This window comes from Podarcis muralis, chromosome 9, assembly GCF_964188315.1.
Source record: "Podarcis muralis chromosome 9, rPodMur119.hap1.1, whole genome shotgun sequence".
Lineage (NCBI taxonomy): Eukaryota > Metazoa > Chordata > Lepidosauria > Squamata > Lacertidae > Podarcis > Podarcis muralis.
In genome coordinates this window covers 57,990,925-58,015,818 of record NC_135663.1, presented here as the reverse complement: position 1 = coordinate 58,015,818, position 24,894 = coordinate 57,990,925, and the positions used below count along the sequence as shown (strand labels likewise).

The 24,894-nt window shown below is 44.8% G+C and overlaps 1 protein-coding gene across 1 annotated transcript in view; it reads right to left on the bottom strand.

Annotated features, from left to right (window-relative positions):
- The window catches only part of SLC30A9 (solute carrier family 30 member 9), a 35,231-nt gene extending 11,028 nt beyond the window's left edge, over positions 1-24,203 (bottom strand). Inside the window, exons 1-12 of the mRNA XM_028743348.2 lie at positions 23,915-24,203; positions 18,933-19,106; positions 12,347-12,394; positions 11,490-11,589; positions 10,197-10,289; positions 9,227-9,309; positions 7,208-7,266; positions 6,356-6,423; positions 5,462-5,564; positions 3,386-3,441; positions 1,340-1,475; positions 661-700 (exon numbers count right to left, since the gene is read on the bottom strand). Of these exons, the coding sequence (XP_028599181.1) occupies positions 661-700; positions 1,340-1,475; positions 3,386-3,441; positions 5,462-5,564; positions 6,356-6,423; positions 7,208-7,266; positions 9,227-9,309; positions 10,197-10,289; positions 11,490-11,589; positions 12,347-12,394; positions 18,933-19,106; positions 23,915-24,032 (1,078 nt within the window). The 5' untranslated portion in view covers positions 24,033-24,203. The remainder of the gene's footprint in view (positions 1-660; positions 701-1,339; positions 1,476-3,385; positions 3,442-5,461; positions 5,565-6,355; positions 6,424-7,207; positions 7,267-9,226; positions 9,310-10,196; positions 10,290-11,489; positions 11,590-12,346; positions 12,395-18,932; positions 19,107-23,914) is intronic.
- Positions 24,204-24,894: the final 691 nt, after the last annotated feature.

Here is a 24,894-nt window from a genome sequence, read left to right as displayed (position 1 = left end):
TTCAAATGAGGGGGGAGTTGGGGAACCACTGCTCTAGACTAAGTGAGTTAAGATATCCAGTTCAGATTGGCTTAACTGCCTGCAACTATGGTTCTATATCCAATTCTTGGCTGTGACTTGAAGACCGACTTGAGATGAGGCTAAGAATTTGGGGGAAACCACCCTTCTTTATTCCTTGAATTGCAAATTTCCATGCCAGTATCAGAGACTTGCTTTTTTCATCTGGTCTCTTTCAAAAGATGTTTGCTGTGCAATCCGAGAAGCCCATCAACAAAAATCTCCTCTCACAGCACCAGCTGTGCGTTTCTTTGCATCAAGTTCTTTAACTTAAGTGATTTGATCAGCACACCTAGATGCCAAATCACAAGTTTTATTTATAGATTTAAAAAACGCCCTCCGTGTCAGAAGTTAGGTGGGTGAGGCAAGCAGGAGTCTCATCCCCCAGGACACACACAAAAAAACCCACACACACACACACACACACACACACACACAGCACTTTAGCTTTGCATGCTAAAGAGTTAAACTATAATAGCTTGAAATGTTATGTGCTTAATTTTGTATGCTCACTTAGAATCAAGTTCAAGCCTTAAAAAAACTATTAATGCATCAGCAAAGTAATGGCAAAGTAATAATGCATTTTCCCACTGGAATACATACCTCCTTCAGACACCAGTGATCCTGCTAAAATACAATAAGCCTAGAAGTAATAGGGGAGAATGTAGTTATACAGTAGAATGCCTTGGGGGGAAACAGTAGTTTGGTTTTTTTTCAGGAATAAAAAACAACTTCCTATATTGTGAGACAAGACTGAAGCAGAAGAGCCAAAATATTAAAATTGTAGTAATCTCAAGAAGAACTCTAGTCTCCTGACTCATAGGCTAAGGGCCAGGACTGTGTTTTGCCAAACTGGTCAGACTATGACAATGGTGATACTTTGTAGCAGTAGTGACTTCCTAGTTCTGAAGCACACTTAACTCAGGCATACCATAATCTGCAACACTATTGACATACCGCATCCAAAATCAAAATGTTATTGCATCAAAAAAAAGGAGTCCTAGCAGTAAGACGTGGTCTCTGTCTTTACAGCCTGAAAACATGCCCTACTTCTTGCAATACTCACTTAAAGACCAAGATGGATTACTTAATCTGCAGCCCAAATGCTGCCATTCCCCTGCCTTCCCCCCCAAAGTAAAAGAAGTTATCGAACACAGCAAGGCGAGCCCTGCAAAAACTACCCACTGTCTGTGTCCAACGCTGCTGTTCTGCTAGCACAGCAGGCTAACGAAACGAAACTTCACTAAAGCATTGTAATTTTCAAAAGACAGTGACAACTCACCCAAAGAAGAGATTCCATGGGCTGAGGATTCATCAGACCTATGATGCCGTGATACCATGAGAGCCCTGCGCCCATCATGAAAATGCCAACGCCACTGATCAGGGATGCAATGTAGCGCATGTTTGTGAAGCCATATCTGGATGGAGATTTGGGAGCGGGAGGAGAGAGAGAGAGAGAGAGAGAGAGAGCATGCAATATTTGCGTACAAAATTCCTTTGTATGGAGTCAGACCATTGGGTCCACCTAAGTCTGGACTGTATCTATACTGAAAAGCAGCCAGCTCTCTAGGGCATGGGTAGGCAAACTAAGGCCCAGGGGCCGGATCCAGCCCAATCACCTTCTAAATCCTGCCTGCAGACGGTCCGGGAATCAGTGTGTTTTTACATGAGTAGAATGTGCCCTTTTATTTAAAATGCACCATTCCTCCTCTGCCCAGTCCCAGACACCAACGCACCCAAAATCACTATCTCCGTGATGCCATTCTCCGTAATCTTGGCTGCATCGCAGTCGCTGTGGGGGTGGGGGGAGGCTAAAGAGTGTGTCTGTGCAAGAAAGGGGGAGGGCGAGTTTGTGTGTACATGTGCAGAGGAGGAAGGTATGTGCCTGTGTGTGCATTTCTATGTTAAAGAGTGTATGTAAATAGATATCCGATGGACTCCAGCGAAGGACTTGCCCACTGCTGGGTCTGGCTTGCCCTGCGGCATGGGATCCCCTGATCACCTGCTGTCATATATCGGCCTTGAAAGCAACGCGGCTGTCTGTCCCTGTCTTACAAGAAAAAGCAGAAACCTGGTGCCTCCCCATGTTTTGGAGCCTGCTGGGTAGCTAAAAATCGTATCGGCTCTCATGTATTTTGAGGGTGTTTAAAAAAACAAAAACAAAACCCTAATTAAGTGGGGTGTGGGGGATTCCCTGGTCCTGAATGGGGTAACTGCCCCTGAAGAACCAGGTGCGCAGCCTGGGAGTCAGTCTGGACTCACAGGTGTCCATGGAGGTGCAGGTTAATTCTGTGTCCAGGGCAGCTGTCTACCAGTTCCACCTGGTACGCAGGCTAAGACCCTACATGCCCGCAGACTGTCTCGCGAGAGTGGTGCATGCTCTATTTATCTCCCGCTTGGACTACTGCAATGCGCTCTAAGTGGGGCTACCTTCAAAGGTCACCCGGAAACTGCAATTAATCCAGAATTAGAATTAATCCATAATTAATCCACCAGCTAGAGTGGTGACTGGGAGTGGCTGCTGGGACCACATAACACCAGTCCTGAGAGAGTACATTTCCAAGCACAATTCAAAGTGTTGGTGCTGACCTTTTAAAGCCCTAAATCGCCTCGGTCCAGTATACCTGAAGGAGCATTTCCACCCCCATCATTCAGCCCGGACACTGAGATCCAGTGCTGAGGGCCTTCTAGCAGTTCCCTCATTGTGAGAAGTGAGGTTACAGAGAACCAGACAGAGGGCCTGCTCGGTAGTGGCGCCTGCCCTGTGGAACACCCTCCCTTCAGATGTGAAGGAAATAAGCAGCTATCCTATCTTTAAAAGACATCTGAAGGCAGCCCTGTTTAGGGAAGTTTTTAATATTTAATGCTGTATTGTTTTAACACTTGATTGGGAGCCACCCAGAGTGGCTAAGGAAACTCAGCCAGATGGGCGGGGTATAAATAATAAATTATTATTATTATTATTATTATTATTATTATTATTATTATTATTATTATACAAAAGCTAACACAACCTAAATAGAAAACCTCAAAGACTGTAGTCCATCATTGAAACACAATACTTTAGAACTTGTCATTTGCCACAAATCGCTTTCCACTATTGGCAGTTGCCAAAGAGAGGAGCACATGGACAAAACTGACCTTACATGTGAAAAGCCCAAACTACCAGCTGTTTTCACCAGACCTGGAACATGAACGTATGCAGCGATACGTCGCAATGTTAAGTTGGAAACATTGAAAAGGTGTCCGATTTGGGCTTCGAAAGACATTCTAAACTACTTTAGAAGTTAGGGACTTTTAAAACTAAAAAGGAAAAAAAATAACATACGGATGACTGGGATCTGGCGTCCTCACCGACTGACTGATTCCCAATGCTAGTAAAGCCTGGATATGAAAAGAAAGCAGAATTGAACAATTTTGAAATCATCAAAAGCTTTTGAAGATATTAAACAGAGAATGCCACTCTATACACCAAAAGGGCAAATATGACCGTGATGATCGGGCACCAAGATGTCAAGAAATTCAGTCAAGAGTGGAAAAAGTTTATAGAATATCTTAAAGACCACTGTATATAATAAAAACATTAGCAGGACTGTTGTGACACTTATAATGTAATATGAGTTAAGGTAAAAAAGGAGATTATTATTCATAATAATGAAAAATTGGAAACCGGGGGCATGGGGGGAAGTCCAAGGGATCTGAGTAATCCCAGAAATGTAGAAATTGAAAAGGATGTGAATATTGTCTTTAAAAAAATAAAAATCAAACTTTTTAAAAAGAGAGAGAGAGAGAATGCCACTCTAGTAACTCAGATTTACCGCAGACAAAAATAATACCAATTTTAATGTTTGGGGAAGAAATCAGGAAATTTTAGTTGAAACAGAACCTGGCAAAAACCCGTCAGGAAAATGCTCATAGGAAGTATTTCAGATCTTCATTGTGAACCATTGTAGTTTCAAGGCATCAAGAACATCATTGGTGGCACGCTACTTTGTCACTACGTAAAGAAGACATCCATCTCATTCAGAAGAGCAGGCACAGGTGGCCTGCACCACATGCTTGCCAGAGGCCCCACACAGCCCACCAGATGCTTCAACAAACCTCATTTCTACCTGCGCTCAAGGCAGAACGTCTCAGCATGCATGTGCGACGCCATAGAAATGTCTCTCCACTACACATGCTCTTTCAAACAGCAATCCATCACACCAGCAATTGGGACGTGAAGGGGCTTTGCCCAAGCGTATTTTGCTCCCTGCAGCTTGGCAGATAGTGCCAGCACCAGTCACTGTTGGGAAGCTGGGTGGCTCACTAGAATACGTCTGCTGATGCCAAATGAACTGGCCTTATAATTTTACAGCCTAAGGAGGCTATTCTTTTTTAATAGAAAGCACAATGTTTCAAACAAAAAATGTTAAGCCACACTGGCGGGTGTGCAAACATCTCAGTTCCAGTAAATAGCAGATTAGCTGCGAAAGAAAGTGTGCTTGAAATCCTGAAGGAAGCTGTTCGTAGATTCGCAAAAAAGCTTCAACCTCGGCCAGGCTGCTGCTAACCCAAACACCCCACTACTTCAAGGGCCAAACCCATATGGAGAATTAAACCAAAACGTTGTGAAGACAAACTCAAATTCTCAATTGTTTGAAAGAATGAAATTGCCTTAAAGCTTTAGATGTTGGGGGTTGTTTTTCATTATTTAAAACTTTATGGATGTTCCTATCTAAATTTGCAAGCCAATTCGCCTTGACTAACGTATTTGAAAAGGCAAGGCAGTGATTTGTGTTTTCCCTGCTATCTTCAGTTACCCTTTCCTATTCATTCTAGCCCTATTTAGGGCTTAAGTGAGTGACAGGAGTAGTGTTCTTGGCCCCGCCCGCAGTGTCTCATCTTATTCTTTCAGCAACCAAAATATATAGAAAAATTGCCCAGTAGCACCTTAGAGACCAACTAAGTTTGTTCTTGGTATAAGCTTTCGTGTGCAGCAACCACACGTTGAATGCAGTTGTGGGAGAGGAATGAAATGGTTTTAGAATAAAATAGTTGTTTTACTATGATTCATTGTAAACGCTCTGTTCTGCCATACACCTTGGGAGATATTTCTGTTTTGAAAAGTGGCCTGGACACAAAATTATATTAAATACTTGACAAAGCAAGCGTAATCGCTGCATATAGACCACCATTCGTAGCAGGAAATATAAAATACTGCGAACAGAGACAAAAACGCAATGGACAGGCTCCAGCAACCCGTGGCCCGTTTGTACTTCCTGACAAGTCTCCCGGCCACTTTATAAATACACATTTCCGCTTCACACTTCACTGTGCTTATAGTGGGAAGCGCAGCCGGTGAACAAAAGGGTCAACATATAAGTCTGACACAGAAACGGCCAACGAAATAGAGAATACTCACTTGATTGCAAGTGTCTGCTAAAGAATGGATGGCTTCGGAGAACATGCTTGCAGAACCCGTGTAAACCCAAGCAAGGAGCTTGAAAAAGAAATTCAAGCCATTTCTGGGGATAGAGAGGGAGGGAGGAAATCCTTATTGATAAAGTGTTGACAGTTTTCTAAGCACCATACAAAGATTAAAATGCTACGATCGTTGCCTTTATCTTATGAGAAAGAAGGGAATGAATAAACAGTCCACATTACCAGGCTGTCGGGGTTAGTTTGGGGTGGGGGGAGCCGATACAGGGAACAGTACATCAGAACTGGATGTGGAAGACTGGGAGCATGTTGCAAGCTCCCTCTCCCTTCCATGTTTTGCTTTCATCGTGGTGCAGCACTATGTCTGCATCAGCATTAACCACAAATGGTATTTACAAGATTTCCCCATCATCAAGCTTAGAATAGCTAGTTATGGGTCTGAGAGGGGTGGGGAGAGGGGGAGGGAGAGAGAGGGTGAGAGAGGGAGGGAAAGAGAGAGGGGGGAAAAACTTGTTGGCAGACACCAATGCTAAACCCTGGAAAGATCCAATCTGTGTGGGAGAGAGAAGGATGAAGGGCACATCTACAGCACACATCCCTGATGTCCAAGTGGAAAGTTACAGCCAGAATGGATCAAGGCAACTTTGCAGTCATGAAGTAGAAATTGACTGGAGACCACAAATTTTAAAATGTACATCCAAGCTGGGCATACTACTAGCAAATATGCTAACTGAGCTCTCCTTATAAAAGTGAAATTCTGCTTTACAGGATATGACTGCACAACCCACAACTGAAACAAAAAACCCCCACCAATTAACCTTAATCTGCACGCCGGAACCTAGAAACATGTACGCCTAAAAATTAAATAAAAACTTACATGCAAATAGCAACCATGACAACTTTTCCTGGTCCACTCAGAAACATAGTTGACGTGCTGGAACGTGGCTAAATTAAACACAAGTACACCGTTTAAAGTTCATTGATTGCATTATGGAAAACCATATATGCAGAATGCTAAGTTCTACCTATGTATAATAGCTAGTCCTACAAGATATAAACCAGGTTAAATAAATTTTAAGCAAGTTTATGTGTGAGTTGCACTTAATTATGGCTATTCAATTAAGTCTCAATGTATCCCCAACTGAATTTATATCCCACCCACACTTTATTTACAGTTTCCCTTTAGTTTTAGATGAATCACAGAATCATAGAGCTGGAAGGGACCCAAGGGTCATCTAGTCCAACCCCCTGCAATACAGAAATCTCTTACCCAACAAGGGGCTCAAACCCACAACCCTGAGATTAAGAGTCTCATGCTCATGAAGGAACGCAGCATTTTAGAAGTGACATTCCTTCCTGCAAAGAGAGAGAAAGGAGGAATGCTTTTTCTAAGGAGATGCCTGTCACCCCAGTTTTTGGGGAATACTTGTGTTATGTAAAATAAACCTGGCACCTAATCACAGCTCAAGGGCACATTGCAGTGAGGCAAAAGCACTCGAGAAGGGGGTGGAGCAAGATGGTGAGGGGAGTGGCCTGGCAAGATGGCCGGACCGAGGCCTGTAAGGGTCAATTTCAATCTGTTTCAGGTTCCCTACCCTCATCCTAAACCAACTTATCCCTGCTCACCAGGCTATTGTGTGTTTTTCTGTACTCCTGCAAAATCACAAGATGCACAAAACTGCAGCTTATGCCTATAAAGGAACAGCAAAGATGGAAAACATTCACCCACCTTAGTTTCTCCTAGGAAATCTTTGTATTCCTTCAACAACCTCTGGTTTCTAAACAAATCTGAAAAGATACATAATTATGAAGCGGGCAGTGTGAGTGGAGAGAGCAGCAGAATATAGACCCCTTTCTTCCTGACACAATACACAAAACTATGCAGCGTGCAAATATTAACCCCAGGCATCCGCATCAGGGCAAGCCACACACCCCTCTACACTTCCTCCTCTGCAAACTGTATGGCCCCGATAATTTCTGCAGAGTTTTGCACTATGCTCTATTAACCCTGGCTTGTTGTTATGTACAAAATAGGCACTGTGGCTTCAAAATAGGCACCGTGGTAAGTTTCAAGCCAAGCTAGCTTCGAATTATGGGTTTTGAAGCTGGCTCGCTAAGCCAACCAGTTTGTTGCTGGTATGGCATGGCAAGTCCATCCCAATGCTGTGGTATCTCGGGTTACATACCCTTCAGGTTACAAACTCTGCTAACCCAGAAATAGTACCTCAGGTTAAGAACTTTGCTTCAGGATGAGAACAGAAATCACGCAGCAGCGGCACAGCAACAGCGGGAAGCCCCACTAGCTAAAGTGGTGCTTCAGGTTACAAACAGTTTCAGGTTAAGAACAGACCTCTGGAACAAATTAAGTACTTAACCCGAGGTACCACTGTACTGTAGTCCTCTTTGCAGCAACAATGTAGCTCATAAATCTGAGGCTCATGCTGGCTCCTTCCTGCTTTTGACCATTCATACCCTGGACCATCTTTTCGGAACCGTGTATGCCAGCAACAGGTTGTCTGCCACTCCACACTTGCACACACAAGGCAATCTGCATAGATCACCTGAGGAGGAAGTTGCTATTGCCCCTCAAAGGAGCCACTCCTCCCTGGCTGGGGAGGGCGGGATATAAATAAAATTTTATTATTTTTAATGATGATGATGATGATGATGATGATGATGATTATCCCCATCAGCGTGTGCTGGGCTGGGCAGGGCAGACAGATTAAAATCTTCCTGCCCGCTGCAGCGCTCAGTTTACATCGCCACTGCCTCTTTCGAGGTGTAGTTGTGAAACATTTCACGTGTACATGTAAAAATGTAACAGGTACATTGGTACCTTGGTTCTCAAATGCCAAAAATGTGGAAGTAAGTGTTCCAGTTTCCGAACTTTTTTTGGAAGCTGAATGTCCAGTGCGGCTGTCGGCTATTGTTTCCAGGGTGCCTGCACCAGTCAGAAGCTGCACCTTGGTTTTTGAACATTTCAGAAGTTGAACGGACTTCCGGAACAGATTAAGCTTGGCGCTTTTGTTTTTACTATTTATTTTGCATTTTTGTTTTTGAGGCTTTTTCAGTTAATTTGTTTTTGTGACTGTGTGGAACTCAGTTCAGCTACTGATTGATTGTGTGACTGCGGAAATGGATAAAAGCCCCCCATCCAAACAATGACTATCATCAGTGCAGGTAAGAAAAAAAATTAATTAATTTTAATTTTATCATCTACAATAATGTCTTATTTGTTTTATAGTACAGTACATTGATTATTGCTTTCATTTTGTGGATCAATGGTCTCGACAGATAATAAAATTCATGTTAAATTGCTGTTTTAGGTCTTGTTTTTAAAAGTCTGGAATGGATTAATCCATTTTGCATTACTTTCTATGGGAAAGTGTGCCTTGGTTTTGGAACACTTTGGTTTTGGAACGGACTTCCGGAACAGATTACATTTGAGAACCAAGGTACCACTGTACATGAGGTACGGCATGGAGACTGGCTGCTGGGCTCTGTCAAATGTACACTTGTGGGGGGATGCATTGCAAAACTTTCCACAAATACTTCACAGCCACACTGAAACCTGAGCTGAAAATAGAAATGTTCAAGACTTTGTCTACCCCCATTATTCGTGATGAGAACACACAACTAACTTCAAGCCCAGAGGTGACATTACAGAACGTGCATTGATCAAATATACTGTACAGGAGTCAGAACTCTTACACTCTTTTTTTTTTTTTTTGTAGCATTCCACACTTACTCTCTCTGTATTCTATTTCTGCTTCTTTACGCCTTTTTCTTTCACGTGCAAGAGCTTCTGGGCTCCCCCAAACTTCTAAAGACCTGTACCAGGAGGAAGGAGAGAAGGAAGAGAGAAAGTGATAGGAAGTGAAGAAAAAACTTCATTTAACTTGCGTGACGGTGATGATAATAATATGTAGCTCTTATATTTATACGCCACCCATCTGGCTGGGTTTTCTCCAGTCACTCTGGGTGGGTTCCAGCACAGTTAAAAGATCCTTTATGAAATAATACACTTTGTTTTCTATTGCTTTTGACCCCAACCTGTACTTTGGAGCTGCAACTACCATCAGCTCCAGCCAGTAAACCAGACCAAACCATCTGCCCCAAGTCAGGGAAGCCAGCTTTTGACTATGGAAAAAAATGAAACAGCAAAGCATTTGCATTTCCTGCCTCTTGCAATTTTAAACACAGGTCGGTGTGGAAGTATGACACCACCCCAAGCTGAACTGAAGAGAGAGGCTTTGCTGATTCTGAAAGTTCTTGGTGAACTTAATTTTCTCACAGTAATATAGCATGAGGTCTTACTCATCTAAGCCCAGGTACCCCTAGCAACACAGAGAATTGCAAAGGCACTACCACCAACTGTAATATATATCTATATGGGAAAGTGTTAGACGTTAAATACAGTCATACCGTGGAAGTCAAACGGAATCCGTTCTGGAAGCCCATTCGACTTCCAAAACGTTCGGAAGCCAAAGCGCAGCTTCCGATTGGCTGCAGGAAGCTCTTGCAGCCAATCGGAAGCCCCGGAAGCCCCATCAGACGTTCAGGTTCCAAAAGAACGTTCACAAACCGGAACACTCACTTCTGGGTTTGCGGCGTTCGGGAGCCAAAGCGTCCAAGTACCAAGGCGTTTGGGATCCAAGGTACGACTGTATATATTTTGGATAGCCAAACCCAGGAAATGTTGTCAGACTCGCCCTTACTTTGCCTCCACGTCCGTCCTCAAAAACACAGTGAAAGCCTCTGTGTCGTCATGGGGGCTTCGCCGCCTGATTTTCCTGAGCTGATCTAGGTCACTGTTGGGAAAACAGAAACAGTTTTGCGGAGAGGAAGGCAGTATTACCAGCAGGCATTAATCTACTTACTGAAAAAGTAAAGCGATCGTCACAATATGCGATTTCTGGCTCACTAACAGCAGGTGGCAATTTTACAACCTCCCCAGGTTCCAACGTGCGGCTTGCTCTCGTACTAAAAGTCAGAAAGATGTACAGACCAATTCTTTTCATTCCCTGTACCAACCTGCCAGCTGCCTACGATCTGGCGAAGAGGCTCTCCTCTGCTTTGGCAGAGGCTCAGTTGACAGGGAAGAGAGAAAAGGCGTTCTCTGTAGCCACATGGCTAGTGGTCAGGGATGATGTGGGCTGTATTCCAGCAAAATCTGGAGGGCTACAGATTCCACAGCCCTGCTATCGAGTAGTGCTGTTCACATGTTGCTCACATTCAGGGCACAGCCCTATCCAAGAGAGGCAATGCGGTGTAGTAGATAGTGTTGGACCCTGAGAGATCAGGGTTCGAATCCGCACTAAATCATGACACTCCCTGGGTTATCTGAGGACAGCCTTACCTGTCTCGGTTGTTGTGAAAATAAAATGGAGGTGGTGGAAGAGCCATGTTGAGCTCAGGGAAGGGAAGCTGGGACATAAATGTAATTTTTGAAAATATGGCGGCGGAGCAGGGCCACACTTTTCCTCCCTGCCACTAAGTCTTTTTTTCTGCAACAAGTGACATTCAAATGTGAGCACCTACTCGTGTGAAGGGGCTCAATGCAATGAGTCACTGTGCCACCAGGTATCCCGGAAACCATGCACACCACAGAAATACAGACATGGAGCACTAAACCATGGTTTGCTCAAACCGTGGTGAATTCTTCATTCTAGTTAGCACAAGCCATTGTCTGGCATGATAGCTGAACTGAGCCTCTCTCCTTGAACATCTACATAATATGGAACTGCGCTCACAGTACCCATTAACCATGAAGTCCCTAGGTGGTGTCTCTACTTTATTATGAAGCTGACCACTCTCAACCCCGGTGAAAAGTATGTGATAACCAAGAGAACAGAGCTGTCCCCCAAACCCAAAATGTTACCCATAACTTCTGGTATCATGATCCTCCTCACATTCCTCTGGCTACTTCATATCCCACCGGTTAGCTTTGACACACTGCAGCAGTTCTTACAGAATTTCAGTCTAATTTTTAAAGAAAGAAATGATCATACCTGGACTTAAGGCAGAACTCATTTATTGCTCTGACACCAGTGATGAAGTTATTCTTCATGTATTTTGGTCCATATTCTCTCTTTTTAAGTACAGCTTTCACTTTAAGAGGGAGGAAAAGGGCGAGACTCAGTTACGAGCGCCACCAAAGGACCTCTCTACCATGGAGAAACCAGTATGCATGAAAATATACAGGCATTCACCTATTCGTCTCACCTCAATTGAAATCTGGTAACGGACACCCAAACATGACAAAATCATTGCAGAAACAAAGCAAGAGGCAAGCTCAAGAAGTGAATGGCAAGCTGGATACATACACATAGTAACTGGAGATGTGGGAATTATAGATAATTACCCATTAAAGCAGCAGCTTATAGTGCAAACATTAAATCATTTATAAAACAGACTTATTTGAGAATATTTCACTCTATGAATGCACTACATGATCTGATCACGCAGAGTAAAACCATGGGAGGTATTCCATGCTAGGTTAATGGACATGATTAACCTAGGTTTACTGATTTCAATGGGCCTACTCTGTTTAGAAAGGAAGTATTTTGGAACAAGGAGGTCCCCACAGCAATGTCTCAAGGGCACTGCTCTTCCTCACTGCCCAATGGTCTTGCAGCTCTGGCTTCTCCCGCCTCCATCGCCTGCTCAGCCAATCACACTGTTCTCAGAGTAATACTTAGTTGACTACAACCCAATGACTCTAGATGCTGGCATGAGAGCGGTTGATCCAAACAGGTGTCTGTCTTCAGCAACTGCTCCATGGAGGCTACAGAAACCTCTATACACACACACACACACACACACACACACACACACACCCAGTGCAAAGCTATGTCATAATAATTACCTTTCACTTGAATCGGAGTTTGCGGCAAAGGTGGCGTTGGACTGCTAGCTGTTAAAAAACAACAATTAATTATTAGTCGGAGTTAATCCTACTTAAAGGTAAAGGTACCCCCTGCCCGTACGGGCCAGTCTTGACAGACTCTAGGGTTGTGCGCCCATCTCACTCAAGAGGCCGGGGGCCAGCGCTGTCCGGAGACACTTCCGGGTCACGTGGCCAGCGTGACAAGCTGCATCTGGCGAGCCAGCGCAGCACACGGAAACGCCGTTTACCTTCCCGCCAGTAAGCGGTCCCTATTTATCTACTTGCACCCGGGAGTGCTTTCGAACTGCTAGGTTGGCAGGCGCTGGGACCGAGCAACGGGAGCGCACCCCGCCGCGGGGATTCGAACCGCCGACCTTTCGATCGGCAAGCCCTAGGCGCTGAGGCTTTTACCCACAGCGCCACCCGCGTCCCTTTAATCCTACTTACTGCTTTCCAAGACAAAGACAGAAAGCCATGGGGGGGGGGGGAGTACATATTTGAAATTGCCACTATTGCTTAAAGGAGGGAAAATAATACATGTGTTAGCCCACTGCTTAAATTTGACCTTTTGCGACATTTGATATTTTTTTTAAATAATTTTTATTGAATGATTTTATGTTACAAAAAAAAATACAACCATACTACCACTAAATATAGTTAAGAAATAAAAATTACATACATCAATATTTAGTTTGTTATTTGCCGTCTTATTTCCTCCCAAACGTTTCATACAAATCATTTTTATTGAATGATTTTATGTTACAAAAAAAAATACAACCATACTACCACTAAATATAGTTAAGAAATAAAAATTACATACATCAATATTTAGTTTGTTATTTGCCGTCTTATTTCCTCCCAAACGTTTCATACAAAAACACACATATGTGCAGACACCCCACACACCCGCACACCAAATGATAATAATGAAAGTAAATATTTTCCCCCTTTTATCTTCCAAAATCTTTTCTTTATGGTGGAGACGGCTCAATTGACAGGGAAACTCAAAGCAAAAATTTGCGGGAAAATGGGATGGTTATAGAAGATATGTTCAAAAATACAATAATAGTTTTGACTCCGCGCTAGCATTCGAGTGATAAAGGAACTGAAAGGAGGTGGATAACAATTAAGGATTTATTATGTTTTCAGAATGTATTGGAAAACTTATATAGAAAGGTTTATTGTTTTGTGTACACTTGATTGCAAGATAAAATATACGCAAAGGGACTTGACAGAAAGTCAAAGTTGTTGTTGCTTTTGCGACATTTGAAATAATTTAAAGCAGACACCTAACTTCTGGTTTTCAAAAAGTGTTATAATAATATAATATTATAATAATAATTTATTATTTATACCCCGCCCATCTGGCTGGGCTTCCCCAGCCACTCTGGGTGGCTTCCAAAAAAATACTGTAATACATCAAACATTAAAAGCTTCCCTAAACAGGGCTACCTTCAGATGTCTTCTAAAAGTCTGGTAGTTGTTGTTCTCTTTGACATCTGGTGGGAGGGCATTCCACAGGGAGGGCGCCACTACCGAGAAGGCCCTCTGCCTGGTTCCCTGTAACTTGCAGTGAGGGAACCGTCAGAAGGGCCTCGGCGCTGGACCTCAGTGTAGAACGATGGGGGTGGAGACGCTCCTTCAGATATACTGGACCGAGGCCGTTTAGGGCTTTAAAGGTCAGCACCAACACTTTGAATTGTGCTCGGAAACGTACTGGGAGCCAATGTAGGTCTTTCAAGACCGGTGTTATATGGTGTTATAAATCCAAGCACATTTAAGCTAAAGATTTTATTTAGAAGGATTTACATCCTGCCTTCCCTACAAGGCGTTCAAAGCAGTGTGCATGGTTTCCCCCACCTCCATTTAATCTCACAACAGCCCTGTGAGGTGGGTGAGGCCGAGAGATAGCCATAGGTGTTCCCCACTAGGAACAGAATCTGCCATGCCTGCAGATGGTCCCGTGCACATCTCTGTCTTAATTAAGTATATCAACGGAATTAAGTTCTTATGACTTCAATAACAACAGCCAATATACTGCAGCTTTATTCTCTGGAGTTTGGATGCTCGCCAGACTTCCGCTACCAGTAAAAGAGAAGCTAATTTTACTGAAACTGAAGACATTAGGATTAGCCTTCCGAACCTGACAACGCTACAAAGGGAGCTGTGTTTTATTAAGAGAAGGCTTGGCAAGTGACTTGAATTATTCAAAAGTTAAGTATTATTAAAGCACTCTTGGTCTATGCAACTTTTTTTTAAAAAAAGAATCAAACAATTAGTTCCTCCTGCCTTAATTTACAAAAAAAGGGGGGCAGGGATAAAGTAAATTGCTTCCTTAAGAGAAGGAAACTCTGGATAATGGCTTTCCATTTATAATGTATACAGAGTAGGCCTAATGAATACACAGCAGCAACTTCTTTTTTGATACACTTAAAAACAGACTCCAGCAAAAGCTGTTTCATAGTTACGCCTGTCTGCCCCCTTCCTCCTTATCTTCAGAGCCCTGGGCTGGCAGGCTGTGTTTATACTGATATACCTTGGCAAGGTCACAGTTTCACCAAGGTTTGCCGAAAGTCGCTGCCTGTAGCAATGATTCCTCCTTTCCTTTCCCCTCCCGTCGCCCGTTGTAAAATGGACACACAGTGACATTATTTAATAAAAAGGTTAAGCCATAAACTTTGATCAGGGGAAAATAATCACATCTCAAATGTCAAGATTTACTACTGAAGATTCAGGCAGCGTTATGTGCCCTTTAAAAATATATATATATACTGGGTAACAGTGGCCAGGAGGCCTGACGAAAACACAGTGCTTGGAATTAAGCAGAAACTGACCTATTCCCTGTTCTGTGGGTCAAGATGATACTGTTTAAAGCCTTGAGCAAATTATTCTGTAGAATATGGATATACCATGGTGGGGGCTAGGAGGACAAGCCATAGTTCAGGGGTGGTATTATTATTAAATTTATGAATCACGCTTCCTAGAAAGCCTCTCAAATGACTTCGCAATACAATAGAGACATACAGTGGTACCACGGGTTAAGAACTTAATTTGTTCCGGAGTCCGTTCTTAACCTGAAACTGTTCTTAACCTGAAGCACCACTTTAGCTAATGGGGCCTCCTAATGCTGCCGCACCGCCGGAGCACGATTTCTGTTCTCATCCTGAAGCAAAGTTCTTAACCCAAGGTACTATTTCTGGGTTAGCGGAGTCTGTAACCTGAAGCGTATGTAACATGATGTACTACTGTACAGTGGTGCCTCGCAAGATGAAAAGAATCCGTTCCGTGATTCTCTTCGTCTAGTGGTTTTTTCGTCTTGCGAAGCAACCCCATTAGCAGCTAAGAGGATTAGCGCTATTAGCGATTTAGTGGCTTAGCGGCTATTAAAGGCTTAGCGGCTAAGCTGTTAAAAGGCTATTAACGGCTTAGCGGCTTTGAAAAATGGGGGGAAGCGGGGGGGGGGGGAAATGGTGAGACTCGCAAGACGTTTTCGTCTTGCGAAGCAAGCCCATAGGGAAATTCGTCTTGCGAAGCGCCTCCGAAACGGAAAACCCTTTCGTCTAGCGGGTTTTCCGTCTTGCGAGGCATTCGTCTTGCGGGGCACCACTGTATATAAAATAAATGCATATATAAAAGCAATTTCAACGACAAACCTGCTGACATGCCGTGGGCCACCTGAATGAAGCTTGAGGCCGACAGGTCAGAGTTTGGGGAACTCTGCTCTACAACACACTCAGCTCTTCCTTGAAGTTACACACTGAAGGGGAAAGTTGGGAAACATGGGGAAGTTGGGATTCATATCCAAGACTCTTGATCTTCTCCTCTCCTTGAGGAATTCTGAAAAGCTTTAGAGCAGGGATGGGGGAAGTGGTGCCAGAGAGAGGCTGCTGGACTCCCATTAGCCCACAGTTGGCGTGGGAACTGGGGCTGATGAGAACTGGGAGTCCAACAGCTGGAGCTGGGCGATATATTGGCAAATTGCTCAAAACTGGTATGGGGTTCGGATCGTGATACCAGTTTCGGACAAGACATTACGCCAGCTCGAATTGCCTGCAGATGGCAATGGCACAGGAAGGCAGGCAGGCAGAGCCTGAGGTTCTGAGTGAGGACCTTCTTGGGCTCAGTCTGCTTGCCTGCCTGCACCTTTGAGGAAGCCCCCTGCCACCACCACCCCAGCTCATGCAAGCCGGAGAGATATGGGGGCCCGCTCAGCTGAGGGGCAGGAGGTGTCCCACCCTCCAGCCAAGCTGTTTAACAAAGCCCCAATGCCTCTGCGGCTCTTGTGAGCCAGAGAGGCATTGGGGCTTGGACTGAGCGATGTATCTGGGCCGCTGCTGCTGCTTCCTCCAAGGGGGCGAGGAAAAAACAGCCAAGATACATTCTAGACATCATGCTAAATCAGCATATTGCGGTATTCATCTGACTTTTGGAAGACACCTGAAGGCAGCCCTGTTTAGGGAAGTTTTTAATGTTTGATGTTTTATCGTGTTTTTACTATTCTGCTGAGAGCCGCCCAGAGTGGCTGGGGAAACCCAGCCAGATGGGTGGGTATAATCATCATCATCATCATCTGCTGATATAACACGATGTTGAAAACCAGATATTGCCCACCTCTACCAACTGTTAGAATTCCTGCTCCATGATTGCAGTCATGGGATTGTTGTCTTTCACATGACGGTATATGTGTTGACTCCACAGAGTGGGAAGTGACGGAGACAGGATGTTTGTGTTAATGTCTTCCGTGAAGTGGGACTATTGCCCTTTGTTCTTTTTTCTCTTTGCTGTCTGATGCTAGAGAGAGAGGGAGCCATGTTGCAGTGCTGTGTGTGTGTTTATATGTAAATTAAGTATATTAGCCAAAATGCTGAGTTGCTGAGGTCTGTCACGCATGTTGCGCAAACTCTGCGGATCCCTAAGTGTGCCGATGTCAGTTGGCATCGGTCGCTGTTATGTTTGGGCTGAAGAAAGCTCTGGAACAATCGTCCAGGAGGGAGGGAACATGCCAGTCAAGTGTAGGCTGAACTCTTGACACCAACAACATCGGGGGCCATAGGTTGTCAATTCCTGCTTCAGACCTGTCTTTTATTTACGCTTGTTTATTTCTCTTCTGTTTCTATGGCACTTTGAGTCATTTTTATGGGAAGCAACTAATAAATACTACTACAAATAGAACTGTGTGTTTCTGTGGATCGCATCTCAACTAGTCTTTTATTTGTGTTTGTGTCCATCGAGCGTACATAAAGAAGGGCCTCAGATGACGATCGTAGGGTCCAGGTCAGTTCATGCTGAAGAATCTTGGCACACTGCAGAAGACTCTGGGACATGTTCTAAAGCAGCCTTCTCCAACTTGGTGTCCTCTAGGTCTTTTGGATTATAGCTGTCCTGGCTAGGACGGAGGAGAAGGGTCGCCCAACAATTGTTGCTGGACCTTGGAAAGAGAGTACAGCCAAGATGTTGCAGCCCAACCACTTCTGGGGACTCAAGCTTGAAGAACACTGCTCCGGAGGGTGCGCCCAATTTATGTGGGAATTAGGCAAGAGCTCCTTATGGAAGCCATTTCCTTAATCTGCCGCTTTACCTTCAGAAACAGCTGCCTTGCAAGAACTAATTTAAACCAGGGCCAGAAAAAAACCGAAACCAACAGGCTTTAATTCCAAGCAAGCACATTTAGAATCTGAACATTTAGAATAATGGGGGATTCTGGAACGCCCATTTCAAGCCAATCGACAACATAACAATACTTAAGCAGCAGCTTTAGAAGCTTTTGTTCTCACTTGGCAATCATCTTCACATCAAGCTGTGGTTCAGCAACAGACCGTGGCTTAAATGCCTCGTGGAATCATTTGAATTAATCGCACACATACAGCAGATGTGCGAGGTTATTACAAACTGTCTCTACAGTCATTAGGTTATTTTGATCTGGGTTTTTTAAGACACTCGGAAATATAACCAGAAATATTGCCAGTGCATACACAAATTAATTAGAGGTACACACAGAAGGGGGGGAAATGCTTTGGAACACTTTGGTAATTCAGACAGGACGTCAACTCACCCCAAACCTCTTTGGGAACAACCACTCTCCAAGATTTACTTCAGTAAGGTGCAGTAAACGGGCTGCTTTGAAGCGAGATTCATCCCTCGCAAATTTACCCCCTGCCCACACCCCCAATTAAAATCTACAAACCATTAAAATACCGTATTTTTTGCTCTATAAGACTCACTTTTTCCCTCCTAAAAAATAAGGGGAAGTGTGTGTGCATCTTATGGAGCGAATGCAGGCTGCGCAGCTATCCCAGAAGCCAGAACAGCAAGAGGGATCGCTGCGCAGCGATCCCTCTTGCTGTTCTGGCTTCTGAGATTCAGAATATTTTTTTTCTTGTTTTCCTCCTCCAAAAATTAGGTGCATCTTGTGGTCTGGCGCATCTTATAGAGCGAAAAATACAGTAGCTCTAGTACACTATCCCGCAGGAGAATTAAAGGTTGAAACCAAAGCAAGCTCAGGGCTGAAAGCTGGCAACTCTGCTAATTTCTGCAAGAAGAAATGTTAAGCCAAGATGGTGCCTACCTGTTGCTGTTTTCTGCGCACTGCCTTCAGCAGCTGAGGAGCTTGCATCTTGTGCCCCAGTGTGGTCCTTCTGGCCATCGGAGGTATAAACTCTTACTTGGCTTGAATGAACCGGCAGACGACTCCCTGGCAGCACAGGCAAGAGACTGCCAAATTTAAGGGGCACTTGCCACCCTGAAGGAAATGGGAAAGAAAACAGCTTGGGTACTTTGAGATGGCAACAACAGCAGCAACCAAAAGCACCAAGGAAAAAGCACAGAGAACAGCCAGATAATGGTTTGCAAACTGTTCAGGACACATAACTCAAATATTCCGATGAAAAACTAAAATATTCCTCAAGTAGATCCCTTAGACTGGTATTCAACTAGGTCAGGGGTCTGCAACCTTTAAGACAAAAAGAGCCACTTGGACCCGTTTCCAAAGGAGAATAAAACTGGGAGCCGCAAAACCATTGTGACATTTAAAACAAATATATCTCCGGAGCCGCGATCTGACAGCGGGCGGGAAGGTGACGTCAGGACGGTGCATGGCTAACGCACGCACCGCCCCCATGCAACATCACAGCCAGTACAGCGCCCGCCACAGTGGGGAGTGTCGGGGCGCACAATGCGCCTCCTCCCCTCGTTAGTATCCGCCCCGGAGCCGCGGCAAAGGTGTAAAAGAGCCACATGCGGCTCCGGAGCCGCGGGTTGCAGACCCCTGAACTAGGTTTTAGAACATCCACTGAAATTACTGGACATGACTCAGTCAGGTCCACTATTTTCAATAGGTCTACTTTGAGTAAGACTCAGCTGAACACCAACCATAGAACATACAATTCCATACAACATAGATTCCTTTATTATACTCTTACTAAGAGGCTGCTTTGAGATTAGCTGCTGCCACAGTAAGCCCTGCTGGAAGGAATTATAGGTTTGTAAATAGCCACTTGACAAGTAAGAGGTACCTGTAGACAAACAGGATCAGATATTTTTAATTAGCTGAAATAAGGTTGGTTCTTTTATCTTCCAGGCCGCTGATGAGCCTCCAATGCCTAGCACTGGTATGAGTTGCCCAGGCAGGCTAGTACAAATTGATGTGCACTAATAATGTCTTTGGACTTCCTTGCAAGGCTGGGGTATTGTCATGAACTTAAGGGGAATATAGCAACATGAGGTTAATTGGGATGCTGGATTTGACTCAAAGCAGCTGGACTGCCTACGCAAAATTTCAAGACTTCATGGCAAAACAGAGCAGTCAAGTGACTCTTCTATATATCATTCTTGACAGAAATTTAGAACTTGAAATTAGAACACTGCCAGGAGCCTAGCAAAGGACTGCTAAAAGCCAGGCCTTTGGTTGATCCGATTGACATCCTATGCCTTTTTTAAAATGTGGCTATTTTGGGGGGGGGGTTGGTTGTTGTTTTTATTTTGATTATATATATTGTGGTTTTTATGTTGATCTTTTCTGTGAACTGCCCTGAGACCTCCAGGTATAGGGCGATAGATAAATTCTAACAACAACAACAACAAAAACAAGGAAGCTCATGAAGGACCAGAAAGCAATTATATACATGACACAATGTAAGCCATAGGAATGTGCCCCAAAAATAGGGTAAAGGGAAATATTAGCAACTACAGTAGTATAAGTATTAGGCTGTTCAGGAATACAAGCTAACTGAGATGCAACAGTGAAAGCAGTATTATACCAAGTCAGAGCAGTGGTCCAACTAGCTCAATATCATCTAGACCAGCCTTTCTCAACCTGTGGGTCCCCAGATGTTGTTGAACTACAACTCCCATCACCCCTAGCTAGCAAGGCCAGAGCTCAGGGATGATGGGAGTTGTAGTCCAACAACATCTGGGGACCCACAGGTTGAGAACCGCTGACTAGACTGACTGGCAATGGCTCTCCAAGGTTTCAGGCAGGGGTCTCTCTGAGCCCAACCTGGAGATGCTGGGGATAATAATAATAATAATAATAATAATAATAATAATAATAATAATATTTATACTCTGCCCACCCGGGACCTTCCGCATGCAAAGCAGATGCTATAACTGGGCTATGGCCTTCCCCAAATATAACATTAAATTTTTAAACTCAGCTATATTTAGAAGGCACTGGGCCACAGGGTCTCAGAAATAGCAAGGCAAGGCCATTTACTCAGATGCACAGGGCAAAATGCAAGACACCTGAGGCACCCACATCCACATGCAAAAGCCCCTAATAGGGAGCACTGGCCAATGTGTCACGAGGAATAGCTAGGGGGCTGGTCCCCAGCATCAGCTGCCTGGGGTGAATGCCAACAATGGGGACAGCCCTGTCTATGTGGGGATGCTACCTGCCCATACTTCTAAATTGGGATTATAAACTGCTGTCGAAACCCAACCTGAGGGATAAGTAGCTACCACCTCTAAACACACACACACACATTTACCTATTTATTTATATTAGAATTTGTATTCTTTTCCCCTTCTGGTTCTTACATACCTATCATGGTAGCTAGCAATAATTATAAGCAACCATAATGCACAGTTATTGTTTGTTTTGTTTTTAAAGAAAAGCAAAAGTACTGGACAAAAATGTATGCATCCAATAAAAGAAACACTATAGATGGAACACAGAGAAGGACCTCTCTGTCAGACCGTAGGGTACAGGCAGGCTGGCATGCAAGTTTCCCAAGCCACTCAGGGCTTTAAAATATCATCGCCAATGCTTTTAATTGTGCCCCAAAACAAACAGGTAGAATAAACAGATTGCTTGTGTACTGTGTACTAAATATGAACCTGGCAAGTTACTATAGCTATTTATTCTTCTTTTATTTACATGAAAACCAATAAAAAATATTTGGACCAAAGAAAAAGATATCAGGGTTCTAGCTTGCTAACAAGCCATGCTCACTGTTTGCTACCCTTTTACTCCCAAGGGCACATATGTAGCTGCAGTTACTCAATGAGGTTAAATAGGTCCGTACTGAGAGGGGCTTCCACATCAATTATAGGTTGCACTTGTGAATTTTGGGGCTTGACAGACCTGCTGAATCTGAACTCAAATTGAACCCGCTGGAAAAATGTAAAGTGACATGCCATGATGGGTGCAGAGCAATCTCAAGCAGCTGAGAGTAGGGTAACAACAGTGGATCAGACTAGCGAAACAGATGTAACAGATGTAGGGAAACAGAAACACTGATTTATTGCAACCTAATAGTAGAACTAGGGATGTGGGTGGCGCTGTAGGTTAAACCACAGAGCCTAGGACTTGCCGATCAGAAGGTTGGCGGTTCAAATCCCTGCAATGGGGTGAGCTCCCATTGCTTGGTCCCTGCTCCTGCCAACCTAGCAGTTCGAAAACACATCAAAGTGCAAGTAAATAAATAGGTACCGCTCTGGCGGGAAGGTAAACGGCGTTTCCGTGCACTGCTCTGGTTTGCCAGAAGCGTCTTAGTCATGCTGGCCACATGACCTGGAAGCTGTACGCCGGCTCCCTCGGCCAATAAAGCGAGATGAGTGCCGCAACCCCAGAGTCAGCCACAACAGGACCTAATGGTCAGGGGTCCCTTTACCTTTAATAGTAGAACTCTCCTGCCAACCTAGCAGTTCAAAAGCACGTCAAAGTGAAAGTAAATAGGTACCATTCTGGCGGGAAGGTAAACGGTGTTTCCGTGCACTGCTCTGGTTTGCCAGAAGTGGCTTAGTCATGCTGGCCACATGACCCAGAAGCTGTACGCCGGCTCCCTCGGCCAATAAACCAAGATGAGCACCGCAACCCTAGAGTCGGCCATGACTGGACCTAATGGTCAGGGGTCCCTTTACCCCTTTAATAGTATAACAGCCTTACATACAAAAGTCAGCCCTCCACATTCCTTCACACTCTCGCATGCTCAAGAAAGTGAATCCAGGATGCAGCTGCACAGATGAAGAAGCAGGACTAGGCAGGCAGGAGCAGAATCCACTCACTATGTCTGGAGTGACCAAGCAGGGGGTGCAGGTTCAGCCCCCTACAATCATAGAAGGGACCCCTGAGGGTCATCTACACCAACCCCCTGCAATGCAAGGGGTTCACCAGTTCACTATCCTATGTGAAAGTAAAAGGCTGCTATCCACCAGTGGAAAGCACTGCACATGGGGAGTAGCACTGTGTCACAGTCCTCTCTGCCTCCAGCCCAAACACTGGATGGCCTGGTCCTTTGCTGACAGTGACCCCAAAAGTCCTCCCTCTGCCCACCCCACCTTGTGCACCTTGTTAGTGAGCGACAATGATGCTATATCCCCCTCACAAAAAAATACATTTAAACCACTTCATATAACTTAACCTCAGTATTCATCACGACTCCTATGCACTGCTCACAGTGTTAACAGATTCAGGACTGGCAGTGCTGATAACAACAATATGCCACCATCACAGCCTGTTAAATGCTGAGGGCGGCCAACAAGCCCCAGGACCATAGCTGTCAACGTTTCCCTTTTTTAAAGGGAAATTCCCTTATTCCGAATAGGATTCCTTGCAAGAAAAGGGGAAAGTTGACAGCTATGACCAGGACATGAGCAGCTGATGTAGGCTCTCTCTCTCTCTCTCTTCACAGACACCAGCTTTTGGTGGATGAAGAGGACAGCTGTGCCCTGTTAAATAAGTTTCTAGTCCTCATGACTACAAGAAGATGCAGGGTCCACCAGGCTCGGGGAGCGGAGCAGGGGTGACCAATGACAACTGGAATAGCTCTTTCGGTAAAATCTTAATCTCAAGGTTGTGGGTTCGAGCCTGACGTTGGGCAAAAATTCCTGCGTTGAAGGGGGTTGGGCTAGATAACCCTCGGGGTCCGTTCCAATTCTATGTGGCACCTCAAACAGACTTTTTAAAAATGGCTATCGCGGCCCTAGAGCAGCAGCCTCTTAATCCCAGGGTCGTGGGTTCGAGTCCTGCGTTGGGCAAAAATTCCTGCGTTGAAGGGGGTTAGGCTAGATGACCCTCGGGGTCCCTCACAACCCTTCGAGCCTACTCACCGCGGCAGCCTGCCCGGGCGAGCGGTCCCCCCGCCTGGCCTCGGCCCCTCCGCCGCAGCAGGTGGAGCTGGTAGAAGCAGCCCCAGCCCCTCCGCTGGGCGGCCAGGGCCGGCAGCATCCTCCGCGGGGTCCTCCTCCTCCTCCGGGAGCAGCGAGAGGCGCGAGGCGACAGGGAAAGAGCGGCCGCGCCGAGCTCCTCATTCACGCGCCCGGCCCCCGCCGGACACCGGCTCCGGAGCCGACTCCATCGGCCCAGGCTCTGAGCGGCAGGATCCGGATGCGGAACAGGGCCGCTCTGTAGCCTCGTCGCGCGCCTCTATGGTCCATCCTCCGCCGACGGGCAACAGGACGCATGCGCTACGGGGTAAAGAGGAGAAGCGGAAGGGGGGGACTCAAAAGATCCACCGCGCATGCGCAACCTCCACGTGGGGAAAAGGGGGCAGGAGGAGGGAGGGAGTCCCCGCCTTGCGCTGCAGTTAACGTGGGAACGTGTTCGGGACGGTGTGCAACAGGGCGGCCCATTCTTCCTCTTCTATTGCAATTAGCTGTATGTTTTGAATAGATTGCGTGTGTGTTTATTTCCTAAAATTTATACACCGCTTGTGTAAAAAACAAGAGGCTTACGAAACATAAAGCAGTAAATCAAGAAAAAAATTACAATCCTACTTTAGAACAGAAAAGTTAAAATACTAAAAGAGATTCAAATTACTTCTGCATATATTTTTTACATTATTGAGGTTTTTTTCATAAAATGTATACACCGCTTGATTGTTTAATAAACAAGAGGCTTACAAAACATAAAGCAGTAAATCAAGAAAAAATTATAATCCTACTTTAAAACAGAAAAGTTAAAATACTAAAAGAGATTCAAATTACTTCTACATATATTTTACATTATTGGGGGTTTTTAATTAATTATTGGGGTGTTTGATGTGTTAGCAGAGGGGTAATACCTCTGGAGGGGGAGGCATCATGTTCCT